A 26,626-nucleotide genomic window follows, 5' to 3' on the forward strand; every position below is an offset into this window, starting at 1 on the left:
GTGCGTTAAAAGCAATCAGATTTGGACTCAATAGCTTTTATTTCCTGTTTAATGACCAGAATATTGTTACTGGTACTTAAAAGTCAGAATAACGATTAATCAAGTTGAAATGAGAAGAAATCCTGAAAATTAATACAGAGGTAAAGTAAAGCTATTTTGTAAAAGAAAGAAAAAAAGAAGAAAGTACAAAAACTGAAATTGAACCACATAAGTAGCATATAAATAGCCATACACAGTAACTTACGTTTAAACTATTATCCATCATTGCCATGTGAACAGCTTTGCATGTTTCAGTCACATCTTGCTCCCTGGACCAGGAATGAAAGACCGTACAATGCTTTCATTTACAGCTATTTTAATGGGCAATGTCATCAAAATCAAAATGCTCCAAATGTTTATTTATTTCATCTGTAATTAACCCACTGAGATTAAGAAAGTCTTTATCATGGGTGTACTTGCCCCAGGGGGGAACCTTTTGTACACATTTTTGTGGTGGGGAGACCGGAGGAAACCTATGTAGACGCAGGGAGAACATGCAAACTCCACACAAAAAGACTTTCTGTGTGGAATCAAACCAAGATAATGATTTTTTCAAATATAAGTAAACTTAAGTAGGTAAATACAGCCTCTGTGCTCAGGTGTTTCGGATGGGGAGTGGACATCCTGGTCAGACTGCAGTAAGACCTGCTTCAGCCATGTGGACGATGTGGGGATCAGACGGAGATTCCGCAGCTGTAACCACACGAGAGACCCTCTGAACCCCACCCAGACCACCTGCCAGGGGGACAGTGAGGAACAGGAGCCCTGCAACACTCTCCGTTGCCCAGGTACTGGAGACTGAAGAGAGAGATCTACAGATTTATCAGAGGCCTAGACGTTTTTGATGAAAACAAGATGGGGAGGATGCACAAAGCTGTAATGGCATGAAGGAAGATGATTGCGAGGTTAACATGTGACATAACCTAACAAAGAGGCAGAGAATAAAGTCTTCCTGATTTTTACTGTTTCCAGAAATACCCTTATTTCAGATCTCTTGAAATGCATTTTCTATACCAGGGCATAGAAAGCTGTGTCACTTAAGGAATAACGTGGGGCAGCAATTGCAATTGGCTTGCCTGCCAACTATGGTTTGTGTGTTTGCAGTGAATGGCGGCTGGTCAGTGTGGTCTCCGTGGTCTCAGTGTTCCTCTGAGTGTGATTCTGGAGTCCAGACCAGAGAGAGGTTGTGTAATTCTCCACCAGCGCAGTATGGGGGACAGAGCTGTCCAGGCCCACACATCCAGACCAGAGACTGCAACGCCCATCCCTGCTCAGGTACTGGCAGCAGTAAAAAAAATGTTTATGGGCAATAGGCCTAATAGTCAAGCTCATATTTTATGAGTCAGATAATTCAGTTATCCCCTCGCTAATGACATGCCAGGAGGAGTTTCTGCTCTCAAAATGTGGGCCATGCACTGACTTATTCCAGAACATTGTGACCCTAAAAGCTCCTTTGTGCTTCTAATATTGATCAAATGACCTGCGCTACAACTTAGCGCCGTGGGTTTGCTTTGCACTGTGTGAGACTAGCACTCTCTGCTATGACTTGTAACCGCTACACTATTCAGACTAGTATCTGGAGAAGATACATTAATTATAATACCAATTAAATACTGGGGCAGAAATATCCGAAATAGTTTAAAGCACAGTAGTTCTCAGTTGTAGTTCTCATATTCAGAGGTTTTGAGGAAAGTTCTTCTAGTTCACCTTTATATTGAAGATGAAACCTCCATATATGTAGCTAAAATGTTTTATATGTGTGTGCAGATTGAGAATGTGTGTGTTGTTGTCCTCAGGTGTTTGTCCAAAGGGCATGGTGTACCTGACCACGGCAGAGTGTGAGGCTCAGGGAGGGGCCTGTCCGCGGGTCTGTCTGGACATGACTTCTGCTGAGGTGGAGTGCGCCACCACCTGTTATGACGGCTGTTACTGTGCCGTGGGCTTCTACCTCTACAATGGAACCTGTGTGCCTTTAACCCACTGCCCCTGTTACCACCAGGGGGAGCTTTACCCTCCTGGAGCTACACTTCCCTATGATAACTGCAACAACTGGTATTTTGTTTGGATAGACTTTAGCATTGTTTTTACACCACAAGGAGACTGTTATTGCGTTATACCCTCATCAGCAACATACAGTTCCTTCATTCATGCAAAATTGAGTTATACCATTTAAAAAAGGACAGCACAAAGTGCTGTTTTAGATTTCCAGCATTTTGCAACTGTCTCACCAGACCCAATCTGAGTATTTTTGCTCTCAAACTGTTTATACAGCGCCATTGTTTGCTGTCATGCCAAAGCTAATAATTAAACCATGTATTTTCTAATTCCTTCTGCTTCCTGCAGAGGGTGTTCCAGCAGAAGTCAAAATCCTGACCAACATAATTCCCACTCATAAATTGGCTCTCCCATCGATACACTTTTTTTTCAAGTTGTAAAAATGAACAATATCAATGCTGAGGTCTCCAAAAAAATGTGCACAAAACATTCACTGTACATGTTTTTCCCTGTGGTCTAGCACATGTAAGAATGGAGAAGTGCAGTGCGGGACCGCTCAATGCCCTGGTAAGTATTTTTACTCATTAGTCAGACTTGCCTTTATTGGTCTAGTTTGAAGAGCTGACCGGTTTTGCTCTCACCAGTGGACTGTGGCTGGAGCAGCTGGACTCAGTGGAGCTCGTGTAGCCGGAGCTGTGATGTCGGTGTCAGGAGACGCTATCGCTCTGGGACCAACCCTCCTGCAGCGTACGGTGGTCGCCCATGTCAGGGAGATAGAGTGGGCATCGACACCTGCAGTATAGAGCCCTGCTTTGGTGAGGATCACTCTGTTATGATATATTATGCAATGTTTTCAGTGGTGCACTTCCCTTTAGGTTGTTCAGATTAAATCCTGAACAACCCACATCCTTGTGGCTTTACTTCCAGTTAAATTCCTTACTCACACACAACGAGCTGGATTTGTAATACACTGGAGAATGACATACAACTAAGTATAAAATGGTCTTTTTGTTGCAGGTTTGAAGGAGCCGTGGAGTGCATGGTCACAGTGCTCAGTGACTTGTGGAGGAGGATACAGGAGCAGGACCCGAGGGCCTATCCGCACTCATGGCACTGCCCAACAGTTCAGTGCCTGCAACCTGCAACCCTGTGGTACACTAAGTCATCCATCAAGTTTGTAGTAAATGAGTAATTAAATGGGGCTAACAAGGTTTCACCACTTAGGAGCTTGGACATGCCTTAATCATGTCCCCAGCACATCCAAGCTAATCCTCACCGCTTCTCAAATGTTCTGTTCTTATCACATCTAGTTAAAAAAAAAAATTCTCGTCCACACCGTGTTGGCATGGTCCTTTCTAATAAGTAATTTTATGAGAATAATAACAGGTTTTCAGTATGAAGCTCATCCTGGTCTTGTACTGTCAGGTGTGGACAGAGCCTGTCCTCCTGGGCAGCAGTGGAAGCAGTGTGTGAGTGGACCAGTGTCCTGTTCTGACCTGCTCATGGACCTGAGCAGGAACTGCACTCCGGGCTGCCAGTGTTCCCCTGGGTCTGTCCAGCAGGTGGGTCACGAAAATATCTATGTTAGACTTTCATTTACATCCAGTTCACTGACATGCATTGAATGTCCAAGAAGCTCCCAAAATGTGATTATTTTCCTTGGCAAAACAGGACATTTGTATCAAGTCACATTCAAAAGATTATTTTTTTCTTTGGCACAAATGTTTTGAATATGTTTTATATTAGTTTAATATTGGCTCCTAACCGTCCAGGCTGATCTTACGTAAAGCATTAGCTCTCTGACATGTTTATTTTGTGTAGTAGCTCATGGGAAATGTGAATGCAAGGCAAGGCAAGGCAAGGCAAGTTTATTTGTATGGAACATTTCATGTACATGACAACTCAATGTGCCTCACAATAACACCAAACACAGTAAAAATACAATAAAAAAACATTAAAAACACAATAAAAATCAATTAAACAAATCATTTGTTACAATTACATTTAAAAACAAAAACAAAACAAACAAACAAACAATCAATCTCCATTGGCAGCAGTAAAAAAGTGTCCTTTCAGCCTGGACTTAAAAATACTCAAGGTTGAGGCCTGTCTCAGATCCTCACTGAGGCTGTAACAGACTTTTGCTGCATGAACCTGAAATGCAGCCTCACTGTGTTTATTATTGACTCTGGGAACCACCAGGAGACCCCTCCCTGAAGTTCTCAGGGCCCGAGGTGGGTCATACAGCTGTAACATGTCAGAGATGTACTTTGGTGCTTGACAATGAAGGGACTTATACACAAGCAGGGCTGTTTTAAACTCTATTCTCTGAGCAACAGGAAGCCTGTGCAGAGACCGGAGCACTGGACGTATTTCCTGCTTTTGGTCAGGACTCGAGCCGCAGCATTTTGAATGTACTGCAGTTGTCTAACAGCTCGTTTAGAGAGGCCAGTGAACAGGCCGTTACAATAGTCTAACCGGCTAGAGACAAAAGCATGAATTAGTCTCTCCAAGTCTGGTTTGGACACTATGTTTTTTTTTTGGCAATGTTTTTAGGTGGTAATAGGCCGCTGATGTGATGGACTTAATATTACTGTTAAAATTCAGGTCTGAGTCCATGATTACCCCAAGATTTCTAACTTGACTTTTGAGTCCCAGTGAAAGAGCTTCAAGATGACCAATGACAACCTCTAGGGGCCCGATCTTGTGCATCAAAACGGAGACGATAGCGTGACATTTTGCGCTCAGTCGGAGCGCACTTTGTGATCTTGCCACTCCAGACTTAGCGCATTTACGTGGGTGGAGACGCACACATTTTCCTCCAACCAGATCGACTCCGCGTCCAGGAGAGTGGTTGTGTGGGGTGAACATGTGCTTTTGTTTTGCTTCGCGTTCACGCCGAGCGCTGCCGATCCGCGCCACAGCGGACGCTATAGCTCTTTTTCTCTCGAGACGTGAACATGGTTTAGCTCATGATGGGGTAAATAAAGTTAAGAAAGAACGCAAGACAGCGCAATGTAAACGAGGAAGTGAATGTCAGCCGTGTTTCCATCAGTGCAGTCACCTCCTCTTGTGACGCCCCCTCACAGGTGGCGGAGGCGAATGGCACATATAGCGCCGCCACTCGGAAAATAATTCGCCAAGAGCCTGTGCCGCCCCGTGCGCCGCCACAAGATCTGGCCCAATGTGTTTTTGTGGGCCAAAGACAATCTCAGATCTCAGTTTTGTCTGTATTCAGCTGGAGTAAGCATCCACAAACTAATCTGTTTGATACAATGACACAGTGAATCTACAGGCCTATGTTCACCCGCTGTCAATGACACATAGGACTGAGTATCGTCTGCGTAATTGTGATACGATACATTGTTACTGGATATTAATTGACCTAGCAGAAGCATGTACAAATTGAACAAGAGGGGCCCCAGAATCGAGCCCTGGGGAACCCCACAGGTCAATGCCATTAGGTCTGAGACACAGTTTCCGATGGCGACATAGTAAGTTCGTTCCTCGAGGTAGGATCCACTCGAGAGCCTTCCCAGAACACGTCAAAAACATTATTTACAAAAAGAAAGTCCGTAAGCTGGCTGTAAACCACTTTCTCCAAGACTTTTCCTGTAAAGGGCAGATTTGATATAGGCCAATAATTGTGCATCTCTGTTCTCTCAAGACCACTCTTCTTCAGCAGTGGCTTAATGACAGCTGTTTTTAGGGCCTTTGGAAAAACGCCAGTCTGGAGGGAGGTGTTAACTAGACACTTGATATGAGTTGTTGTGATAAACTGCTCAGCACAGACTTTAAAAATCTAGTTGGTAGTTCGTCCAGGCAGCAGGTACTAGAGCTCAGACCAGAGATAACATCGTCCACTATGTCGTTAGTGACCGGTGTAAAAAATGTCAGCTCTAGGTCTGTGCATGTGTACTGAAATGAAGAAAACACTTTTCCCACCATCTTTGTCAGGACGACGTGTGTGTACTGAAGTCAAAGTGTCTCTGTGATGTCAATGGGAAGCGGTATTACCCAGGAGACACTGTTTCTGTGGACTGCAACAACTGGTATTTTCAAAATCTAATTAAACTCACAATTACCAGTGTATATGGCAGATTTCTGATATATTATGTATTTTCTCCTTCCAGTACATGTGAAGATGGAAGGCTAATGAACTGCTCTCAGCTCAACTGCGATGGTGAGAAACAAAACCTTTTGGTTGAATCCCACAAAAAAGTCCTGAGTCTGATGCTGTGTTTGTGTTGCAGCTGATGGGCAGTGGTCACAGTGGACTCCTTGGGGCCAGTGCTCGGTGTCTTGTGGAGCAGGGCTACAGTCCCGGTACCGCTTCTGTTCCAGGCCCCTGCGCTCGGCCAGCAGCCCTCCCTGTGAGGGCCCACACCGAGAGGACCAAGTCTGCGTCATGGCCCCGTGTGATCGTGAGTCGAAGTGTCAATACAGGAGTCAATCCATACCTTACATAAGGAGAGAAGTCAACTAAATTATAGTGAAAACAACGGCGTCCATGAAAAGTGAGAACAATCCAAAGTTCAACGCAATGTAGACTGAGCAAAGTCTAAATATGCTATACACGGTATATCTGGGATGATGTCAGGATATATAGGTTCTGATTGGTCGTCTGGAGTGTCATAGGCTTGACTCTGCTGGTATAACTTCTTGAGCCTTGAGCCGTACTAATGCCTGTAAATATACTGAATGTCATCATTTTGATAATAATGTGTGTCCAGGAGATGGTGGGTGGAGTCAGTGGACTAACTGGACAGAGTGTTCCAAGTCGTGCGGGGGTGGAGTGATGAGCCGCAGACGAGAGTGCGACAGCCCAGCTCCTGAAGGAGAGGGCAACTACTGTGAGGGGCTGGGCACGGAGGTGGCAGCCTGCAACACGCTGCACTGCCCGGGTGAGTCTGAAGGTTGGAGCTCTGACACTTTGAAGCTCTGAAACATCTCTGAAAATATCTTTCTGTAGTGGCCCCATGCTCTGAGGTCCCAGGGACAGTCTTCAGCAGCTGTGGACCTTCATGCCCACGCTCCTGCGATGACCTGGCAGTAAGACCACACAATAGTAGTCATGTCTACAGTATATACTTTACAGAATACAATCATTTCAGCACTTTTCTTAAGTTACAAGACATTGACCTGTCAGCATTATCTTGCTACAATGATAAAGAATGAGCAATTGAATAAGAAGTAGCTTTAAAGTGCATTTAATCTTGTCCATGTGTTGAATCCCAGATTGACAAGATTGTATTTGTTGTTGTTAGCATTGTGACTGGCGTTGTGAGCCTGGGTGTTACTGCACTGAGGGGAAGGTGCTGTCTGTAAATGGGACAGTCTGTGTGGAGCACGAGGAGTGCCCATGCCTGGACATCAGCACTGGACAGCGCCTGGAGCTGGGAGAGACCACTGTAGCTGCTGATGGCTGTAACAACTGGTGAGAGATGAATACAATACTAATTATTGTCAATGATTACAAAAATATCCATTTTCATTTCAGCACATGTGAAGAAGGAAAGCTTAACTGCACAAGAGGACCCTGCCCTGGTAACTTTCTGCTGTTTTTTTTTTGAGTCCACTTTTTTAACACACCCCAAAAATATACCTGGAGACGCTATTTTGTTCCATTCCACAAATACTTTTTAGCTGTCTCTCTGAAGGGACGAAAATGTTTAGGTTTATATCTCCACTGCTGCCAGCACTTAATCTTTGACTAAAAATGAGAAACATCTTTTTTCATCTGAGTTGATATAAAGGATGATTTACCGATGTGGATGTAAATCACAATGTTGCATAATAATATAATAATGGCTCTAAAAATTCCAGTTGTATAATAGATTAATTTTGCCCTTGATGTTCTAAGTGAACGGCGGTTGGTGCGAGTGGTCGGAGTGGACCCCCTGCTCCCGGACATGTGGGGCCGAGTCAGTGTCCCGCTACAGGAGCTGCGGTTGTCCTGAACCCAAAGAGGGAGGGGCTGCCTGTCTCGGAGAACAGGAGGTGCACAGTGGGGTGGGGGTACAGATCCAGAGACAGCCCTGCCCCGTCATCAGCTTCTGTCCGGGTGAGGCTTTCATCCTGGTCAGGGGAAGAGGACACAACTAGATGCACACAAGACGTTTTAGTTTACTTTAGTGGTTGTTGTTGTTGTATTTTTTAAAGTTGGTGAATAGCAAGTAAAGGCACTCAACTAACTACTGAGATGTCTCTGTCTGCAGTCCATGGGTCGTGGAGCCAGTGGTCAGCCTGGTCAGAATGTGATGGTTGTGCGGGCGCCTCCACACGTACACGGGAGTGTAACAGCCCCCCCGCCAGGTTCGGAGGTCTGCCCTGTGTGGGGGAGAGCAGGCAGAGCCAGGGCTGCAATAACAACTTCACAACATGTTTAGGTCAGCATTGTGTTGAAATACAGTTGTGGTCTGGCTAGTGGCTGTATGACTGATAATGTTGTTTGTTTAAGACGGGGGTCTCCAACCTATAGCTCTGTTCTAAAGACTTTCTACACTTTTACACTAGCTTTCTGACTTCAATATGTCAATCTATGTGACGACAAATAATTAAGTTGTGAACAAAGTACACACTTTTTTTGTAAAATATCATAGCTTCTAACTGGGTGTACCTGGGTGTTAAGCAAGCATGCTCAAAGAAGCTCTTTATGGCTTTTATTCTGTATTATATTCTGTATGTATATGTAAATGTACATCATAATTCATGCTCTCAGTACGTTTATTTTTATGCTTCCTCTGAGAATTCACAGTTCCCTGTGATTGGTTTAATCCCATGTGTCTGTGATTTTCTTTCCAGGAGCATTACTTGCTTATCATTGATCCATATTTCTCTGTTTGCTGTCAGAATGTGGTGGGGGGCAGGTGGACTGGCGGTGTGGGAAGCCCTGTCCTCGCTCTTGCTCAGACCTCCATGGAGACACAGAGTGCTTGGACACCCCAGGGTGCAGCCTGACCTGTGGGTGTCCGGGAGGCATGCTTCTGCAGGACGGAGTGTGTGTGGACAGACAGGAGTGTCGCTGCAAGTTCCACAACAGCTCTGCCTCTGGTCGGTACTTCTATAGTATGTGTGTAGGCTCTCTGTCATCCAGGATTGTTTCCTTTCCACACCTATCTTACTAAACCCCTGTAGAGAGTAAGAGAGTAACAACATGTGTCTTTGCAGGAGGTCTCGAGTCTAGTAACACTTCATGGGTGTGGCCTGGAGGCTTCGACTGGCAGTTTGCGAATCCAGGAGAGAGTGTCAATACTGACTGTAAAAACTGGTACGAACAGATCTGCACATGTTATTACAGTTCAAATGTGGTCAAGTATGTGGTCATACCGCGTTTGCGATGCCCAATCCCGTCAGACCTTGGAAGCTAAGCAGGGAAGGGCCTGGTCGGTACTACTCGGATGGGAGACCGTTTAGTAACACCAGGAAGCCTAGCGAATGTAATGCGTGAGTGAGTGGTTGGTGGTGGTCGGAGGGGCCGATGGCGCAGACTGGTTGCCTCGCTTCCGTCAGTCTACCCCAGGGCAGCTGTGGCTACAATAGTAGCTTACCACCACCAGGTATGGAGTGAATGAATAATGCAATGTAAAGCGTCTTTGAGTGTCCAGAAAAGCGCTATATAAAACCGAATCATTATTATTATCAACTTCGTAACGTTCATTGTGTCTACTTGTATTCTAGTATCACTTTTTAGGTTTGTTTTGCCAGACACTAAGGTTAGAGATGTTAAAGATCTTTTACCTTTACATGTTTCAGCCGCCATCTGCAGGCCGTCATCAGAAGTATCACCGGCGTGCGGTGACGTGTCACTTACAAAAAAAGAAAAGGCAGAACAGGAGAATTTAAAATCGGCTATTTCGGACCACTGCAAAAGAAACAACCACATCATGGACTGGGACGAGGCTCGGGTCATTGGATCGGAAACCAATAAATTCAAACGCTGGATAAAAGAAGCCATAGAAATCAGGAAACAGAGCGTTTCTCCTGTCTCACACCTGGGACACCCTCCTCCAATGATTACGCCCTCTGTCGCCCTGAATCCACCGGGCGGCAGGGGGCGTGACCAGTCTGTCAGACCTGTTGGGACCGTCAGACTGGTCACGCCTCGGAAGTAAGAACAGCTGATAAGTGACACGTCACCGCACGCCGGTGATACTTCTGATGACGGCCTGCAGATGGCGGCTGAAACATGTAAAGGTAAAAGATCTTTAACATCTCTAACCTTAGTGTCTGGCAAAACGAACCTAAAAAGTGATAGCATTATTATTTTTATTAAATGCTGAATGCTGAATACCGGTAGCGCAGCGGTTAGCGTTCGTGCTTCACAGCTAGAAGATCCGGGTTCGATTCCTACCAGGGACGGGGCCTTTCTGTGTGGAGTTTGCATGTTCTCCCCGTGTCTGCGTAGGTTTCCTTCGGGTACTCCGGTTTCCCCAACCCCTAAAAACATGTACAATAGGCCAGGATGTATGAGAGTGTGTTTGAGAGTGTGCATGGGGGATGACAGATGGAAATTAGCTCAAGGCTTCAATCCGGTGTGACTTGCACTGTCACGACCAAATAAACCAATGAAAATAAATCAATAAATAAAATAATAGTCTTTTGTGCCGGTAGAAGAAGCACTGTTTTCACAATTTTTTTGTGTCGAAACCTTGGACACGATTCATGGTTGGCACATAATTTCGAAAGCTCCATTCTCCCTTTGTCAGTGCTTGGGGCTCCTGCTTTAAATAAAAGTCAGTTGATGGCTCAATGCAGATACTTGAATGTAGTGTCATATTAGCTGAGCAATATTTTAAATACTGTAATACTGTAAAATACTGCTTCCATCCTCACTCTCAGTTCGTGTGAGTCCGGGGTCCTGCTGTGCGACTCAGTGCCTGGTTGCCATGTTGACGGGGGCTGGGGACAGTGGAGCTCCTGGACCGGGTGCTCACTGTCCTGTGGAAGCGGAGTCAAGTCCAGGACACGCCTCTGCAATAACCCCGTCCCTCAGAGTGGTGGGCGGGGCTGCCTGGGAGTAGCTGTGCAACGGACAGAGTGCAACATACACACGTGCACTGGTATCATTCTTTTTCTTTTTTCTTATTCCAAAAATACAAAAATATGTACTTGCCATTTATCTGGGTGTTATTAATCTCAACCTTTTGGCCGCAGACTCCTTTGGCCCCTGGCTGGCCTGGTCCCAGTGGTCGGAGTGCACTGTGAGCTGTGGCGGAGGGCAGCAGTCTCGCTACCGTCTGTGCAGGTCTCCACCCTGCAGCGGCCCGAGCCGCCAGAGCAAGACCTGCAACACCCACGTCTGCCTGGGTATGTCTGTGTGGGAGGCCCTTGATTATGCACAACTTTAGTCAGATTATCCTTGGGGCACATGTATTTACTTCTCAGTCTTACAACTAACATGTAGATCATGTTCTTTGAAAATATTGCAACCAGGAGAGACAAAAACTATTGCAGTGAAGTGAGTGGGTTGCATTAAATAGTTCATTGAATAAACTGAATTTTGGCAGCTAGAAACCTGCGGGAGGAAATAAATGAATCGACCGTTATGTTTAAAAAAAAAAATCAACTTCTAGGGCATGATCAAGAAAGAGAGTGTGTTAAGAGTGTATTTGGTTTGAGAGCATGACAGAAAAGAAAATGAAAAGTATTATTTGAGGTCATAACCTGGTAACCAAGATGGTAGGGCATAGTGACGCAACTGCTTCTGGCCCCTATTTAAATGTAGATGAATATACTGTACATCCTAACAGCTATTGCAGCTGAAGTACCCAGAATATCGTAATAATTAATTATAAATATTTGTAAATATTTTCTTCCCTTTTCAATATGTTGCACATAAAATGACAAACTCCATATTTCGGAAGCATGCCGTGACATAGAAATAGACTTGTTCAGCTTCAATACATAGACATGTAGAATTTACTCACTGCTATAGCGTGCAACAAAATGCGTGTAGTTTAATGCTGCTTGATCTCACATGTCCTGTTGCTGTGGTGCAGAGGTTGGCTGTCCTCCTGGCAGGCTGTACCGGGAGTGTGAGCGCGGGGAGGGCTGTCCTTTCAGCTGTGCCCAGGTCAGTGGGAGGGAGAGCTGCTACTCCGATGGATGTGAGGAGGGGTGTCACTGCCCCCCCGACACCTACCAGCACCAGGACAGCTGTCTGCAGGTCTGTGTTCATGCAAGCCGCCCCAGAGTCAGCGGCATGCATGCGAGTGCTGCAGTGACTGATTATTTAGCTGATGTTGTAGCCTGTGAATCTCCCTGTTGCAGGAGTGTCCGTGTCTGGTGGATAAGGAGTTCTTGGGCTCTCTGGAGGATGTGTCCATCTCCCCCCTCTCCTCCCTGTTCGTCTACAACATTTCAGAGGGCATGGAAGTCCTGTCTGGAGACACTTTTGTCCATGATTGCAGCACATGGTACACATTTCTATCTATCTTATCTATCTCATCTATCTCATCTATCTCATCTATCTCATCTATCTCATCTATACCATCTATACCATCTATACCATCTCATCTATACCATCCATCTCATCTATACCATCCATCCTTCCTTTCATTGAGCAATATGTTGTTTCTTTACTGTCTTTGTTTTGTGACTTCAGTGAGTGCATGCATGGCCAGTGGAACTGTTCACTGGAGCACTGTCCGGTGGATGGGGGCCTGTCTCCATGGGGCCCCTGGAGCCCCTGCTCTCTGTCCTGTGGGGGACTGGGCATGAAGACTCGCTTCAGGAGCTGCACACAGCCTGCTCCAGCCCATGGAGGGAGGGAGTGCCTTGGAGCGCGCCAGGAGACCACCTATTGCCAGGCCCCGGACTGTCCAGGTAATGTCTGAATCATCTGTATATCAGTGCTGGTGATGGGGGACTCCTGTGCTCATGGACCTTTTCTATGTGTTATAGTTATTGTTGGGCCGACTGAGGAGCCAATCTTACCAGGTAAGAGGATTTCCTCATTTGAGGTCGATGATATTCCAATACAAAATAAAAACATCCATCCATCCATCCATCCATTTTCTTCCGCTTTATTCGGAGCCGGGTTGCGGGGGCAGCAGTCTCAGCGTCTGGCGTTCGGGAAAATAAAAACAATTACTTTGAAATGTAATATCTCCTGTGACAAATTGCTTTGATTAAGATGTGGGAAAACGTGCTTATGCAATAATCAATCAAAGTTTTACCACCTATCACTGAGAATACTTGAGTAACTATGTACACGCCTGGACATTTAATCACCAACAGAATATTTGAACATAAGGAAAGAAAATGAATTTAGTTTTCTCTTGATACTTTGCTGTATTTCCCTAAACGCCTGTGTTCATTTTACTTATTGATTTGCAGTATTTGGTTTTGGACATTTGGACAGTGCATGTTAATGAATGCATGTAACACACAACTGGCCAATTTACATCTGTTGTACAGACACTTTTACTTTCCTGCACAGTCTCTATTGTACATGTTTTGAGTGGTTGATTGATATGACTTATTTTCCCAAGACTGAAATCAAACTCTTCAGGCTTCGGTAAAAAATGTCAGAGCCTTTGGAAATGCCAGATCTTAATCTTACAGTTATTAAATCTCACTAAAACTACTCAAATCAAGACTCAACTTCAGGTCTTTACAATGCAGATCTGAATGTTCTTGACTCTGGTGTGGCCCTTACAGATGAGGACGTGGGCTTCTCTCCTTGGTCCTCCTGGAGTGCCTGCTCTAAGACCTGCAGTGAGGCGCATAGTCCAGCCACGAAAACTCGATTCAGACAGTGTGTCACACCCCCCTGTACTGGGAGCTCCCACCAGGAGAAGGCGTGCAACCTGCCCCAGTGCCCAGGTGTGATGACAAGTCTGACATTATTATCTGCTCTGATAATTTTTTTTTATTTTTTATCATTGCATCTACTGGCAATTTTTGATCCAGCACACCTTTTAGACAGGGACGTGCGTCTTTTTTGTTGTGCTGCATCATTATTTGTTCTCCCTTTTACACATTGAGTTTTGGGATATATAAACCTGTTCAAATGAATCAATGTCAAAAATCAATGTGGAACCGCTAATAACACTTAATGACACATGCCCTTCGCTGATTGGTTTGATAATGTGGTGTGTGTTTCTGCTCAGACGGGGGCTCTGAGGACTGCTCCGGGGGAGACTGCTCCCAGAGGAACTGTTCATGGACAGAGTGGGGGGAGTGGGCCACCTGCTCCCGCTCTTGTGGTGTGGGTCAGCAGCAGAGGATCAGGACCTTCCTCAGCCCAGGCCCTAACGGCTCCTGGTGTCAGGACATCCTGGGAGGCAACCTGGATTACCGCTTCTGCAACATCAAGCCTTGCAGAGGTCAGTGAGGAGCTTCGCAGAGACATGATCACGCACTTTCAAATTTGCTTTGACGGGACTATACAATCTCTGGAGCTCTGGAGTTGTTGTCATTCATTCATACACTATTGTTTCATCATAGTCAGTCCTTTTGTCATGAGCTCAAAATGTTTGCCCCTTCACCTGGTGCAATGAGGTGATTTTGAAGTCCACACAGCTTTAGCTCTTCTAATAATTTCAGTGCTCGGCCTTCACTACACTACATTTCTTTGTAATTGTGTGTGTGTGTGTGTGTGTGTGTGTGTGTGTGTGTGTGTGTGTTTTCCATTAACATGCTCTCTCAAGTGCCCACAGTAGTTCAAAAAGCCGGCCTAAAGCATGTTTTTGCTCCTTCCACAGTTGATGGAGGGTGGTCCCGCTGGAGCCCCTGGTCCCGCTGTGACAAATATTGTGGTGGAGGTCGCTCCATACGAACCCGCTCCTGCTCCAGCCCCCCGCCCAAGAACGGAGGCAAGAAGTGCGAGGGCGAGAAGAACCAAGTCAAGCCCTGCAACACCAAACCTTGTGGTAGGCCTGACAGCCTCTATGTTACCAGAATAGGATAAGACGTTATAAGCTGTATGTTGTCACGAGACAGTATTGCACCACTGCTCTTTCTGACAGTGTTGTTTGTGTTGTCAGAGGAGAAAGGCTGTCCAGCTGGGCAGGAGTTTGTGTTGTGTGCCAACCAGTGCCCCCAGCGCTGCTCAGATCTGCAGCAGGGCATCGAGTGCCAGGGCAGCTCTGAGTGTCAGCCAGGCTGCCGCTGCCCCACAGGTACAGTATGAGGCTGAGTCACTACACATTATGACTACACATCAGCTTGCTTTTTCCTTTTCAAATGCAATGCAAAAAGTGGGGTGGATATGTAAGATTATGTACAGTCTGTGACAGATAATCGCAATGTGTATTCAGGACAGCTCTTCTGTTAATGTGGGGTGTTAGGTACTCTGGAGCAGGACGGTGCCTGTGTGCAGCTGTGGCAGTGTGACTGTGTGGACGCCCTGGGACATGTGTGGGCCGCGGGCAGTTCTCATCAGGCCGACTGTAATAACTGCTCCTGCTCCGACGGACAGCTCCTCTGCACCAATCACAGCTGCCATGCCTCCTGCACATGGAGCTCCTGGTCCAACTGGGCGCCCTGCAGCACCTCCTGTGAACGGGGACAGAGGACCCGGTACCGGTAAGACAATATCCTGTCTCCTACGGGTCTTAAGTGGTATACAACTTTATTGGCAGCCCTGACAAAGGGTGGTAATGAAGAATCAAAGGTATAACACATTTACATATTTTGTATGCTTTTATTTTGGTAACTATAAGTGCCACAAAGAGAAACTGCTCCTTTGCACAAATGTGCCATTGAGAGTATGTCTGAGCAGCTTTGTGTTGTCATGTAGATCTCTCATCCCAGAGAGTGAAGGAGCAGAGTGCCAGTTTGAGGAAGTCCAACATAAGTCTTGTGACCCAGGCCCATGCCCGCCCCTCTGTCTCCATGACAACAAGGAGCTAAGTGTGGGGGACACCTGGCTGCAAGGAGAGTGCAAACAATGGTGAGGAGTATCTGGGAAATCCAAACCAGCATTATCGTATTATCATGTAGACTTCACACTGCTAAATGTTTCTGCAGCACGTGCACCCCAGAGGGCCCCTACTGCCAACACATTGACTGCAGAGGTGAGTCCCCCATTTCTGTCGGACACATGTCCTGATGAGCATCACTCAAATAGCCTTGGAAGTTTATTGGCATGCAAGAAATGAGTGCATTAGCTGGAAAATGTATCATTCCATGTATTATTAATTAGCTTTATTATAATTAATGTTAACACCTATGTTGGTAAAGTAACCAAAATTACTGTTTACTCTGGATATGAATCAATTAGAATGAAGAACACAAGGAAATAAAATTGGACTCAAGTGTCAAAGCTTGTGTACTTCTGTTTCTTGTGGAGGAAAATGTGTCTTGCCTCATATTATTTGGCCAAACATTTTAATATTGGCGTATTTCCTCATATAGTGCCAAACTAATGTACAATATTTCTCCTCAGGTCTGCGTTGTAGCTCACGCTCTGAAGAATGATTCCGATTCTCATGATGTTACTTGTGTTCCCTGTTGTTCCCTCTAGTTGATGGCGGCTGGACCCCATGGTCAGTGTGGTCAGGCTGCTCAGTGACCTGTGGCAGAGGATCACAGGTTCGCAGCCGTGCCTGTATCAACCCCCCGCCCCGTAATAATGGCTCAGATTGCAGCGGCCCAGACAAGGACAGCCAGGAGTGCTACGGCCCGCCGTGTCTGGGTCTGATCAGCCTTTTCTATCTCTATTTATTATTAGCACACCTGATAAAAGTAGTTTTCGAGACTTTCTGACCGAAGACCCAAATAAAGTGCTCTTCTCCACATGTCTCTACTGCACCGTGTATATGAATATGTATACTGTTGGTGTGCACAGATGACCTCTGCCCCTGGTCCTCCTGGTCCCCCTGTTCGCAGAGCTGTGGGGCAGGCTCCCTGTCCCGCGGGAGAGTGTGTGTGTGTGAGGAGGGGGGAGACAACGCCTGTCCTGCACAGATCGAGCCCCATAGGAACACACAGGAGACCCAGCTGTGCTATAAACAACCCTGTGCTGGTAAAATAGCCACTTCACTCACTGTTTACCTTCAGTTCTTACTATATTTTTAAGGTTGAACTTGACCATCTAAAGTGAGCCAGTGGCATTCTGGTAGCTCTGGGACACATTGGGACACGTATGTGTGATTTGTGTGAGCTTTTGTTATCTCAGTGTCATGGTGACGCATGGATGGCCACATCAGCACCAAAGACTGCACTGCTACTGCTGTGCTGGCTCTGTATTTGTCCCGGGCCTAAGAGCAGAGACTAAAGAGGTTTACACTGCGAGCCTGTTTAGTCTCCTAGACTAGAGGAGTTTTAGCCCGGTTTGCCTCTCCCTGAGTTCGCGAAGAACTGACTCATGTAAGCGCTTCATTTGCGTATGTGCAGCTCGCCTCAACATTGACCTAGCACGTATTTTGGAAGTGAGAAATTATTTGTCACGGCACATAAGCATTGATTTTGTGTTAGATATTTATGGTTGTCTCTTTCAATTTGTAATGACACAACTTTGGCAACAATTGATTTGGCTTCTCGGAGGCCATTAGCTCTCTGCGTACACTGGAAAGTGTAAACTGCTCCTGTTGTTTGTGACCAGGATTTCACCCACACGTTTAATTTGACGCTTTTGCTGCAAATAAGAGCTCAAGTAAGGAGAGCTGAAACATGTGTTATTTAACAGGTTTTGGCTCTGAAATCATATATAATCATGGGATGTATTTGTGAAGCTCTCTTCCTCATTTCACACACTCTGTGCTGTTTAATAATGTATATAGGCCAAAAGAAAAGTTTATTTGAAATTTGCTATTACTTTGTCAGTTGAGAATCTCACCCCTTGGTTTGTTCACTATGATTTGAATATATTCAGATGTCTTTATTCATTATTGACATAGTTTCTTCTCTGGTGTTTTGTGAGTAGGCTGTCCCATGTCCCCGTGGAGTGAGTGGTCCTCATGTTCCTGCATGTCCCAGAGGATGCAGAGGCACCGTGTGGCTCTGGCTCCTGCCACCGGGGGGCAGCAGTGCTCTCCAGTAGAAACCCAGAGCAGACAGTGCAGCCTTGATAACTGCACAGGTAAGAACCGTTACTGTCAACTCAGTTCAAGTATTTATACAACAATCCTTTTAAGTCCAGCAGTAGGACAAAATTGTTGTTGAAAATACATATGTGGTTAGATTCAGTTGTTTTCTTTATGACTTTACAATATTAAAATTAGGATTGTGACATAGACGTGTTCTACTGCTGAAATATTTACATCCTGCATCAAGTTTTTACGCGTACAAAGTAATCATCACAAATAATCTCCATAGCAAATGAATCGGATGTGAAGTGCTGCTTTTTTAATGACTTCAGGTTAGCAGAAGTAGTGTCGTCACATGCACTGAGCCAACTGGACTAAATCTCATTAAATCCAGACTTGAACTGCATCACCGTTTGAGACTTAACCCTCCGTTTGCTGTTGCAGACTGTTCAGCCCCGTTCGTGTTCTCAGAGTGTGGGTCTCCATGTGAGAAACAGTGTGCTCTGCTGGGCCACTCAGAGCTGTGTCTGGGGCTGGGAGAATGCACGCCTGGATGCTACTGTCCGCAGGTCTGTACACACTGAAGTAGTTTTGTCTACTCACTCACATCAATCTTTTCATTCTGTACAAAAATAATATAAAGACTTTTGTGTATTAGTTTTGCCAAGCTTACGACTTGAGAACCCCTGATCTCGAAGAAATGAATGAATTATTGATTAATCCTGGCTTAGCACTGGTTCAGACAGGTCTTGTTCACCTGCTGTTCAAGTTATGGCTAATTCCTGTAGTCTTCCTTAAATGGGTGTTGTTGCCGTTTACTGTGCATGATTGATTTGACAGTAGGGAGAGTTTGCGGCCCCTACATTCTGACTCCAGGACGGGGTCCGAAGTGTGTGGCGAGGTGTATGCCAATTTCTAAATCTCTGCGGCATCCCTGATCTGGCCTTGGTATTTGCTTGTTCTTTATAGCTCTTAGTATTTGTCTGTTGGGTGTTTCCTTTTCACATACTTTTTCATATTCTTTGTTGCTGTGACAAAGTATCTTGTGATTTATTGCATTATAGGAATAATATTTCATTTTTATTCACTTAGTGGGTTTGAGTTGTCACACACCTGGGATGGGGTGCTGAAGGCGTCTCTGATAGTAGGAAAAGTGGCAGATCCATGTAAGCAGCAACAATTTACTGTACGTCTCAACACCATCACGGGACGCATGTAGATCTATTGACTAATACAGAGGAGATTCTTTGAGTTTAAGCTTGATATACCCTACATTGCATTTTGATGTTGGTCTTTTTGGGTATTCACTCACCAACTATGGTCCTTAAAGGTGCATTATGCAACTTTTTATGCAAAAAGATACAGTTGATATTTGCATGTTTTTGACCTTGTAGTGACCTAGCGGCTGTGTGAGTGGTCAGCATGGCACCTTTACTTTCACTCACGGTGGCCTCTACAACGCTCCAGGATCAATTGTTCTGTAGATTTTCTGGTGAAAGGCTGCTGAGAGACAAACAATTGATCCTGGAGCGTCCTAGAGATCACCGTGATCGAAAGTAAAGGTGCCATGCTGACCACTCATACAGCCGCTGGGTCACTGCAAGGTCAAATATGCACAAATATCAACCTTTTTTTTTTCAATTTAAAGAGTTGCATAATGCACCTTTAAGAAGAAATGTGGTGAATCACAAAACTTTAGCTGTATGAAACAAGAAACGTCCATCTGTTCGTATTATTGATCTGCTTGTTCATCTGTGTACATGATTCCATTTCGTTTTAGGGCCTCCTGCAGCAGAACGGCTCTTGTGTTCTGCCACAGCACTGTGGATGTGTGTACCCCCGGCCTTCCCAGTCTCCTGGACACCCCCCCACCCTCACCATGGTGCCACAGGGAGGCAGCGTGACTCTGGGCTGCTCCACCTGGTCAGAGCATAAACCTCACTTAAACTTCTTCCAGGAGATGCCTACACAAACATATGAGACCTGGGCAGACAGAGACGGTAGCAATGCAATGGAGAAAGAGTATAAGAATCAATATTATTGCTTTACGTAGTGATTGGTTGAAATGTAGGGGTAGCAGTTACTGTGTAATTGGACGACATAGGTGATAGTCTTTGTGGTTAAACTTATGCTTCAATTCGTTCATACAGCATCTTTTTTGATATGTGAAACAAATGTTTCCCTTTTTCCTTTGCAGTCTTTGTCATGAAGGGACTCTGGAGTGCGACATGAGGGAGTGTGAAGGTCAGATGTCGTTGGTTTATTTTTTGCGTATGTAACGGTCACCATAAGGGAACGTCTTTCACCCCAGCATTTACCCTCTGGCCCTCAAATGATATGGGAAATAAGCTAGCACTGTAAATTTGATAGAGTCTGGAGGATTATGTTCATCACCAGTATTTGCAAAAGAAAGAACTTGATTTTTGACCATTGCAAAGAGCCTCGACTCGACTCGAGCCTTGACTCGAACAACAAAAATAAGTGAAAATAAGTCAACTTCTCCTCAGTGTCCACCACTTTTTAATCAACTGTCCTAAAGTTAAAGATTACTGCATACGTTTCATCCTGTAAATTTAAATTTGGATCCAACCAAGTTCATAAATGCCCCCCTTGTGTGTCCAATTGAGCAACAAACAAAACAAAACATCAAATGTAGGTTGTACAGTATTCCATGTGACCCCTCTCTCTTGCAGTGATCCTGAGTGAATGGTCTGAGTGGACCCCCTGCTCGCCCTGTACCCCCTCCTCCTCCCTCTCTCTCAGCCCTGACACACAGGGCTCAGAGGGCGGGGGGACAAGGCTTGTGTCTGTGCAGAGGCGCTTCAGAGCCTGCCTGGACATGGACTCTGGCCTGCCCCTGTCTGCTGAGGAGGAGAGCCAGTGTGGAGGAGCACTACAGGAGGAGAGGCTCTGTCCTAAGGCGAACATCTGCAGAGGTATGTCTTCATCAGTGTAGGACCAGAAAGACCTCTGCTTTGGACGTAATATCTGATGGCATTTATTTCAAGACCGTTGTAAGGTTATTATTGTCATATTGAATCTTAAAGATGCTGTGTTGTTTCAGACCAGTGCCAGTGGAGTGTGTGGAGCTCTTGGACCGTGTGTGCAGATCCCTGCAGTGGAGGAGTGAGACAGCGCTACAGGTGGCCCCTGTCCTATCCCCCAGGGCCCGGCTGTAGGAGCCAACAGACCCAAAGCCAGAGCTGCAACACCGGCCTCTGTCCAGGTAATTCTGCAAAGAGACTACTAACAATGAAGACCTCTAAAGACAACCTCAGATTAACATGCGCATAAGCCTTGGTTGTTCATATCTCAGAAACAGCCTCACTCCTTAGTTACATGGGCTGACAGTTTGTTCTATGACTGCACATTTGATAGATGAACGATTTGGGTTACGTAAAAGATAACGTTGATATTCATACAGGTGAACGCTGTGAGGACAGGGGGCGGAGCTACGATGAATCCTGCGCCAATCAGTGTCCACGCAGCTGCACCGACCTATGGCAGCATGTGCAGTGTCTGCAGGGAGTCTGCCATCCAGGTACCTGTCTGAGGGCCCTATACCTCCTCATAGTCAGTGGGAAACTAGGGTTATTCTGATACTTTCTAACCTGTGGATGTTCCAGGTATCTGTATTGGCTAGCATTGAAATCAAAAAGCAGTCTGGGCTTTTTCCACCTGTGGCAACAAAGAGCACATTTGTGTTTTTTTCAATTATTTGCGTCATCATGTTGTCTTCAGATTCTGGTGATGCCAATCACATTCAGATAATTGCTGTGAGGTTTTCATCATTGTTCAAACCCCTCCACCACGTTAAAGGGGCTAGATGCAAGTTAGTCATTTTATGCTCACTACTGCCACCTCAGGTCTTATGCGTAACTGCAGCTTCTATATTAAGCTCGTGCATGACATCACCTTTTTGAGTGACAGTGCAGGATTTTAGAGGCAGTTGTGGTGAATAGGTCTGAGCTCATTCTACATATTAGGACATGGCTTGAACATGTAGGGGGATGAAAATACTTAGTTTTAACATTTTTAAACTCTGTATAGTCCCTTTAAGGTGGCGGTTCCAGGAGGGGTGCATCATGTACTATGGTTCAAAAAAGACAAAAGAACAAATAATTGTAATCTTCAATAAATTAATATACCTCAGCTACCATCAGCTACTTGAGTGTGCAATGCTGCTCTATTGAATTGTGCTTTTTTTCATCATTAACATTAAAATTTAGTGGTATATATGCTTATCCAACCCCACAAAAATCATAAAACTTAATTTAGCCCGCTCTTGTTTTCAATCACATTATGTGGTATCTGACTGCTCCTCCTAGCATCTGAAGCCATACTGAAGGTTAGTGTCAGAATTGGACTGGACTTATTTTACAACCACTAAATGAGTGTTTTTCTCTCAGGGTGTCGGTGTTCAGAGGGTCAGCTGTTTCAGGACGGTCACTGTGTGCCTGTATCAGAGTGTCGTTGTGGGCTACCATCCGGGAACGGGACACTGGAGTTTAACCCCCGAGAGACCACAGCCATGGACTGTAACACATGGTGAGTCTGTGTACAGTACATGGTATAATGTCTTTCAACCGGGAGAGACATAAACAGAGAAATGAGTGAGATTTCATAAGTAGTTTATGAGAATGAAGGAGAGAGTGCATTTATATGAATGGCTGAGGTGGCTGGTTGAGAGCAAAGGTAGCAGGCTGTGATTGGTTGACAGTGACAGACAAGTGACAGGACATAAGAACAATGAAGAAATCAGTCTTCTTGGTTGGATTCATGCTTCATTTTGACAAGCTACATGAGGATACACTTGTGAATTTGTGGAACTGTGTGTATGTAACAAAGGATTATCCTTTGGGAAATAAATTCACCTGTCTTGCACACTACTCCTTTGAGGCAGGAGTAGTTACTGTGTACACAACTTATTCTCTTTTCCCCTTCTGTGCAGTGTGTGTGAGAATGGCACTCTGGTGTGCAGCCAGCGGCCCTGTCCGGTCTATGAGTCGTGGGGCCCGTGGAGCAGCTGCTCAGCCTCCTGTGGCACAGGTCAGAAGAGACGTACCCGAGTGTGTGAGGAGTCTGAGGGAGGGCCCCCATGTGTGGACACCTCTCAGACAGACAGCTGCTCCTTGGCCCCGTGCCCAGGTCTGTGTGCACTACTGTCCCTCGCAGAGCAAGGCTGGACTGAGCTCATGTCACTGACCACTGTGTGTTGCAGCGGGCTGTGTGCTGAGCCAATGGTCGTCCTGGAGCGAGTGCAGCGCCTCCTGTGGAGGGGGAGTGTCAGTGCGGAACAAGACAGTTCTGCAGGAGGCTGAGCCTGGAGGGGCCCCCTGCCCTGGGCTGCTCGAGCAGCACCAAGTCTGTAACACCAAACGCTGCCGGAAAGGTAACTCGGAACCTTGGCATAAATCCACAGCCTGGTGAAACAGGCATAATGCCTCCAAGGTATGAAAATGAAGGGTCTGGAAGTTACCATGGACCATCCCTGGATTCTGATTTGCCACAACTACTACCACTCTGTGGTGTTGGGCAGAATAGTTTATTCAAGTTTTCACAAAATATACAGATGCCAAAATCTGTTTATTTTGTGTGTCGCAGCCCCCATATTGATGCGAAGATGATATGAGTAGGGCTGAGTACCGTTCGTTTTTTTCAATACCACTACTTTAACAATACGTGCTTTTTCGGTACCGGTGCCTTAACAGTACTTTTTTCGATACCTATGTTATTTTTATTGAGTTAAAATAATGTGTAAAAAGTCAGGTCGTTCAGGAGAAAAACGACACAACAGAAAGAACACATGCTGCAGCAGCGTCACCTGTAACTTATGACGTTATTACCTCTTGAGCTGCAGGGACAGACCAGATCCACATCAGGATCAATTTGGATTTGCACATTATGTCAGGTGGACCACTGCATTACAGATCTGCTCTTGCTTCTCCCAGGATTTGGAACATGAAAAGCCACTGTTGTATGGGGCAATAGAAAACCATTGTTACTCTGATTTGGTGTTGTAGACTGCCCCCGTGGTCTGGTGTTCACTGACTGCTCAGGGGCGTGCCCACGCGCCTGTGAGGACCTGTGGACCCACACCCAGTGCCTGGCCGGGCCATGCACCCCGGGGTGCTCCTGCCCTCCTGGACAGGTCAGGGTCATGTTTCTATATGTGTCCTCTTCCACTGCTGTGTGTTTAGACTGTATTTACATAGTTACTCATGTCCAGGTGCTGTTTGGAGGCTCCTGTGTGCCCCATGCCTCGTGCCCCTGCTCGCCCCTGTCCCTGCCTCCTGCCTACTTGAGCAGGAACAGCAGCATGGAGGAGTTGGCTGAGATGCTGCTGCCAGCGAGAACAAGTTTTCAGCACCGCTGCAACACGTGGTACCTATTCTCATATTAAACAGTCCGTCTGTAAAGATACAGCACCTGTCTAAAGCCTGTCTGAACTGACCTGCATGGCTCACACAGTAGATAGTGTGACAGGGAGCAGACATGCTGTCAGACAGATCATCATCTCAGTCATTTAATACTGTCTCATGTCCTTTGACACAAGCTTTAATATTTCATCCCTTCAATCATCTTTTCTGACATGATCATGTAATAATTGTCTATCTTTTTCTAAGTGTGTGTGAAGGAGGACATTTCAACTGCAGCTCAGAGGTCTGTGATGGTGAGTGATCTCAGTCCTTTCAGACAGTCAAGTGTGTATGTGAAAGGGACACATCAATGCGTGCTGCTGCTTTTGTAGACATGATTTCACTTCTTATAGTTTAGATTATTAATAAGGGGGCAGATAGGAGTATGAATGTCCCTTTCGAGGAATTTACTCGGGTAGTTGTATATTTTATGACCATCCGCATAAATAAAACAGTAGCAATTACTGTACAGTGTACATTTCTATCATACTATATTGGACGTTCTTTAAAACACATCAATATATTTTGATTATTATCCTCATAGAGTTGTTATACCTGGCTCAGACGACAAATTTTTATTGGCTTCTATTTCTTTCCTGAAGCTGTATAACTGTGACCTTGAAATAATATTTTTCCCCACTGTCGCTGCTCTTTTTGTCAGAAATCAGCAGTTCATGTTTGAGTTTGTTCTTCTGGCTGCCACAGCAGCTCTTAATGACTTTCCTGGATGTTGTGTTCCTCTAGTGGACTGCGAGTGGTCTGTCTGGTCTGCCTGGTCCATCTGCCCCGTGAGCTGTGGTACTGGACAACAGACGTCCAGTAGATACATCCTGAAGCCCAGTCAATACAGAGGGGCCCCCTGTGAGGGCCCCCACCACCGCAACAGGACCTGCTTAGCCCCCGACTGTGGTAGGTCTAGCCTTTAAGACTCTTTCAGCATTAATATTAACAGCAGCCATCCATATGTATGAGAGGTGATGGTAAAGGTCTAGTGATGGAAAGTTCAGTGCTATGTAATTACGCTACAGATACAATCTGCAGACCTTATTATTCTTACCTTATTCTTATCATATTATACACTGATTGGGCTTACATGAGATATTATTACTCTTGTCTTTAAAGGCAGGGTATGTATGTGTTTTGTGGATATTTCATAAACATTAGTTGTCTGTTTCATCAGGTATAAGTGGATATTTACTTTTTTTTGTTTTAGTTCATTTTTTAAATCAATATGTTTAAATGTGAGTGGCTCCGTTTGATAGAATTATGCTCATGCCAATAAGATGTTTTCTATTCATGTTAGTAGTAGTATCTATTATTGAAAGAGCAGCTCTTATAGCAGTCGGCATTCCTTTCCAACCACTATTGAAACTAGTGGTAGGACTCAATTACATTTTTTTAATTGAGTTAATTACAGGACTGTAATTAATTACCGGTAATCGCATTTTAATCGAAAAACAAAAACACACATTTTTGCACCTAAATTATTTAACAACTGGATACACGAGTTCAACAACAAATGTGTTTATTATTGTTAATTGTTAATGTCCAAATGGAGCTCACCTCCATCATGGACAACACCTCCCACCCACTGCACGGGACTGTAGAAGAGCTGAGCAGCTCTCTCAGTGGCAGACTGAGACACCCTCAGTGCAGGACGGAGCGCTACCGCAAAGCCTTCATCCCCACTGCTGTCAGACTGGACAATAAGACTGTGAAGTAACATGTGCAATAATCTCTGCATCAGCTGCACTTTATTAACTCTGAGTGATCTTCTTGAACGCCGACTGTAACAAGTGAATTTCTCCTTTGTGAGATCAATAAAGGTTTATCTTATCTTATTCAAGTAACAGAGGCAAAGTGCATTTATAGCTATTTAGTTTTCAAGTGTTTTTGGAACAATGCTACATTTATATAAAAGTAAAAAGTAAATTAAGCAAAATGGCCATAAAACAGCGCCTTTAAGTCTTCAATGAAGGTATTCAAGTCGTCTTCTGTACTCAGTGGTTGAAGTCTCGAACGTTTCGCCTTTCATCCAAAAGGCTTCGTCAGTGGATGAGAGGCGAAACGTTCAAGACTTCAACCACTGAGTACAGAAGATGACTTGAATACCTTCATTGAAGATGGACAACTCCTGTACGACTGAGAGCTTACATAGACAGCGCCTTTAAGTGTTTAACAATTGCTGTAAACAGA

At 45.2% G+C, this 26,626-nt stretch overlaps 1 protein-coding gene across 1 annotated transcript in view; it reads left to right on the top strand.

Moving 5' to 3' along the window:
• Positions 1 to 26,626, top strand: part of sspo (SCO-spondin) — an 80,225-nt gene that overhangs the window by 39,613 nt on the left and 13,986 nt on the right. The window contains exons 64-110 of the mRNA XM_079575880.1: positions 639 to 827; positions 1,144 to 1,314; positions 1,836 to 2,091; positions 2,555 to 2,601; positions 2,679 to 2,849; positions 3,052 to 3,186; positions 3,460 to 3,596; positions 5,992 to 6,086; positions 6,168 to 6,217; positions 6,288 to 6,458; positions 6,768 to 6,938; positions 7,007 to 7,086; positions 7,302 to 7,471; positions 7,535 to 7,581; positions 7,898 to 8,098; positions 8,253 to 8,423; positions 8,887 to 9,087; positions 9,205 to 9,304; positions 10,876 to 11,096; positions 11,191 to 11,343; positions 12,036 to 12,202; positions 12,307 to 12,452; positions 12,641 to 12,861; positions 12,940 to 12,975; positions 13,699 to 13,863; positions 14,151 to 14,366; positions 14,745 to 14,912; positions 15,027 to 15,161; positions 15,330 to 15,567; positions 15,782 to 15,934; positions 16,012 to 16,058; positions 16,508 to 16,678; positions 16,832 to 17,008; positions 17,909 to 18,064; positions 18,456 to 18,580; positions 19,792 to 19,934; positions 20,209 to 20,255; positions 20,705 to 20,947; positions 21,076 to 21,237; positions 21,436 to 21,552; positions 22,421 to 22,559; positions 22,963 to 23,159; positions 23,233 to 23,403; positions 24,035 to 24,162; positions 24,241 to 24,395; positions 24,638 to 24,684; positions 25,175 to 25,339. Of these exons, the coding sequence (XP_079432006.1) occupies positions 639 to 827; positions 1,144 to 1,314; positions 1,836 to 2,091; positions 2,555 to 2,601; positions 2,679 to 2,849; positions 3,052 to 3,186; positions 3,460 to 3,596; positions 5,992 to 6,086; positions 6,168 to 6,217; positions 6,288 to 6,458; positions 6,768 to 6,938; positions 7,007 to 7,086; positions 7,302 to 7,471; positions 7,535 to 7,581; positions 7,898 to 8,098; positions 8,253 to 8,423; positions 8,887 to 9,087; positions 9,205 to 9,304; positions 10,876 to 11,096; positions 11,191 to 11,343; positions 12,036 to 12,202; positions 12,307 to 12,452; positions 12,641 to 12,861; positions 12,940 to 12,975; positions 13,699 to 13,863; positions 14,151 to 14,366; positions 14,745 to 14,912; positions 15,027 to 15,161; positions 15,330 to 15,567; positions 15,782 to 15,934; positions 16,012 to 16,058; positions 16,508 to 16,678; positions 16,832 to 17,008; positions 17,909 to 18,064; positions 18,456 to 18,580; positions 19,792 to 19,934; positions 20,209 to 20,255; positions 20,705 to 20,947; positions 21,076 to 21,237; positions 21,436 to 21,552; positions 22,421 to 22,559; positions 22,963 to 23,159; positions 23,233 to 23,403; positions 24,035 to 24,162; positions 24,241 to 24,395; positions 24,638 to 24,684; positions 25,175 to 25,339 (6,972 nt within the window). The remainder of the gene's footprint in view (positions 1 to 638; positions 828 to 1,143; positions 1,315 to 1,835; positions 2,092 to 2,554; positions 2,602 to 2,678; positions 2,850 to 3,051; positions 3,187 to 3,459; positions 3,597 to 5,991; positions 6,087 to 6,167; positions 6,218 to 6,287; positions 6,459 to 6,767; positions 6,939 to 7,006; positions 7,087 to 7,301; positions 7,472 to 7,534; positions 7,582 to 7,897; positions 8,099 to 8,252; positions 8,424 to 8,886; positions 9,088 to 9,204; positions 9,305 to 10,875; positions 11,097 to 11,190; positions 11,344 to 12,035; positions 12,203 to 12,306; positions 12,453 to 12,640; positions 12,862 to 12,939; positions 12,976 to 13,698; positions 13,864 to 14,150; positions 14,367 to 14,744; positions 14,913 to 15,026; positions 15,162 to 15,329; positions 15,568 to 15,781; positions 15,935 to 16,011; positions 16,059 to 16,507; positions 16,679 to 16,831; positions 17,009 to 17,908; positions 18,065 to 18,455; positions 18,581 to 19,791; positions 19,935 to 20,208; positions 20,256 to 20,704; positions 20,948 to 21,075; positions 21,238 to 21,435; positions 21,553 to 22,420; positions 22,560 to 22,962; positions 23,160 to 23,232; positions 23,404 to 24,034; positions 24,163 to 24,240; positions 24,396 to 24,637; positions 24,685 to 25,174; positions 25,340 to 26,626) is intronic.

This window comes from Gobius niger (assembly GCF_951799975.1).
Source record: "Gobius niger genome assembly, chromosome: 18".
NCBI lineage: Eukaryota > Metazoa > Chordata > Actinopteri > Gobiiformes > Gobiidae > Gobius > Gobius niger.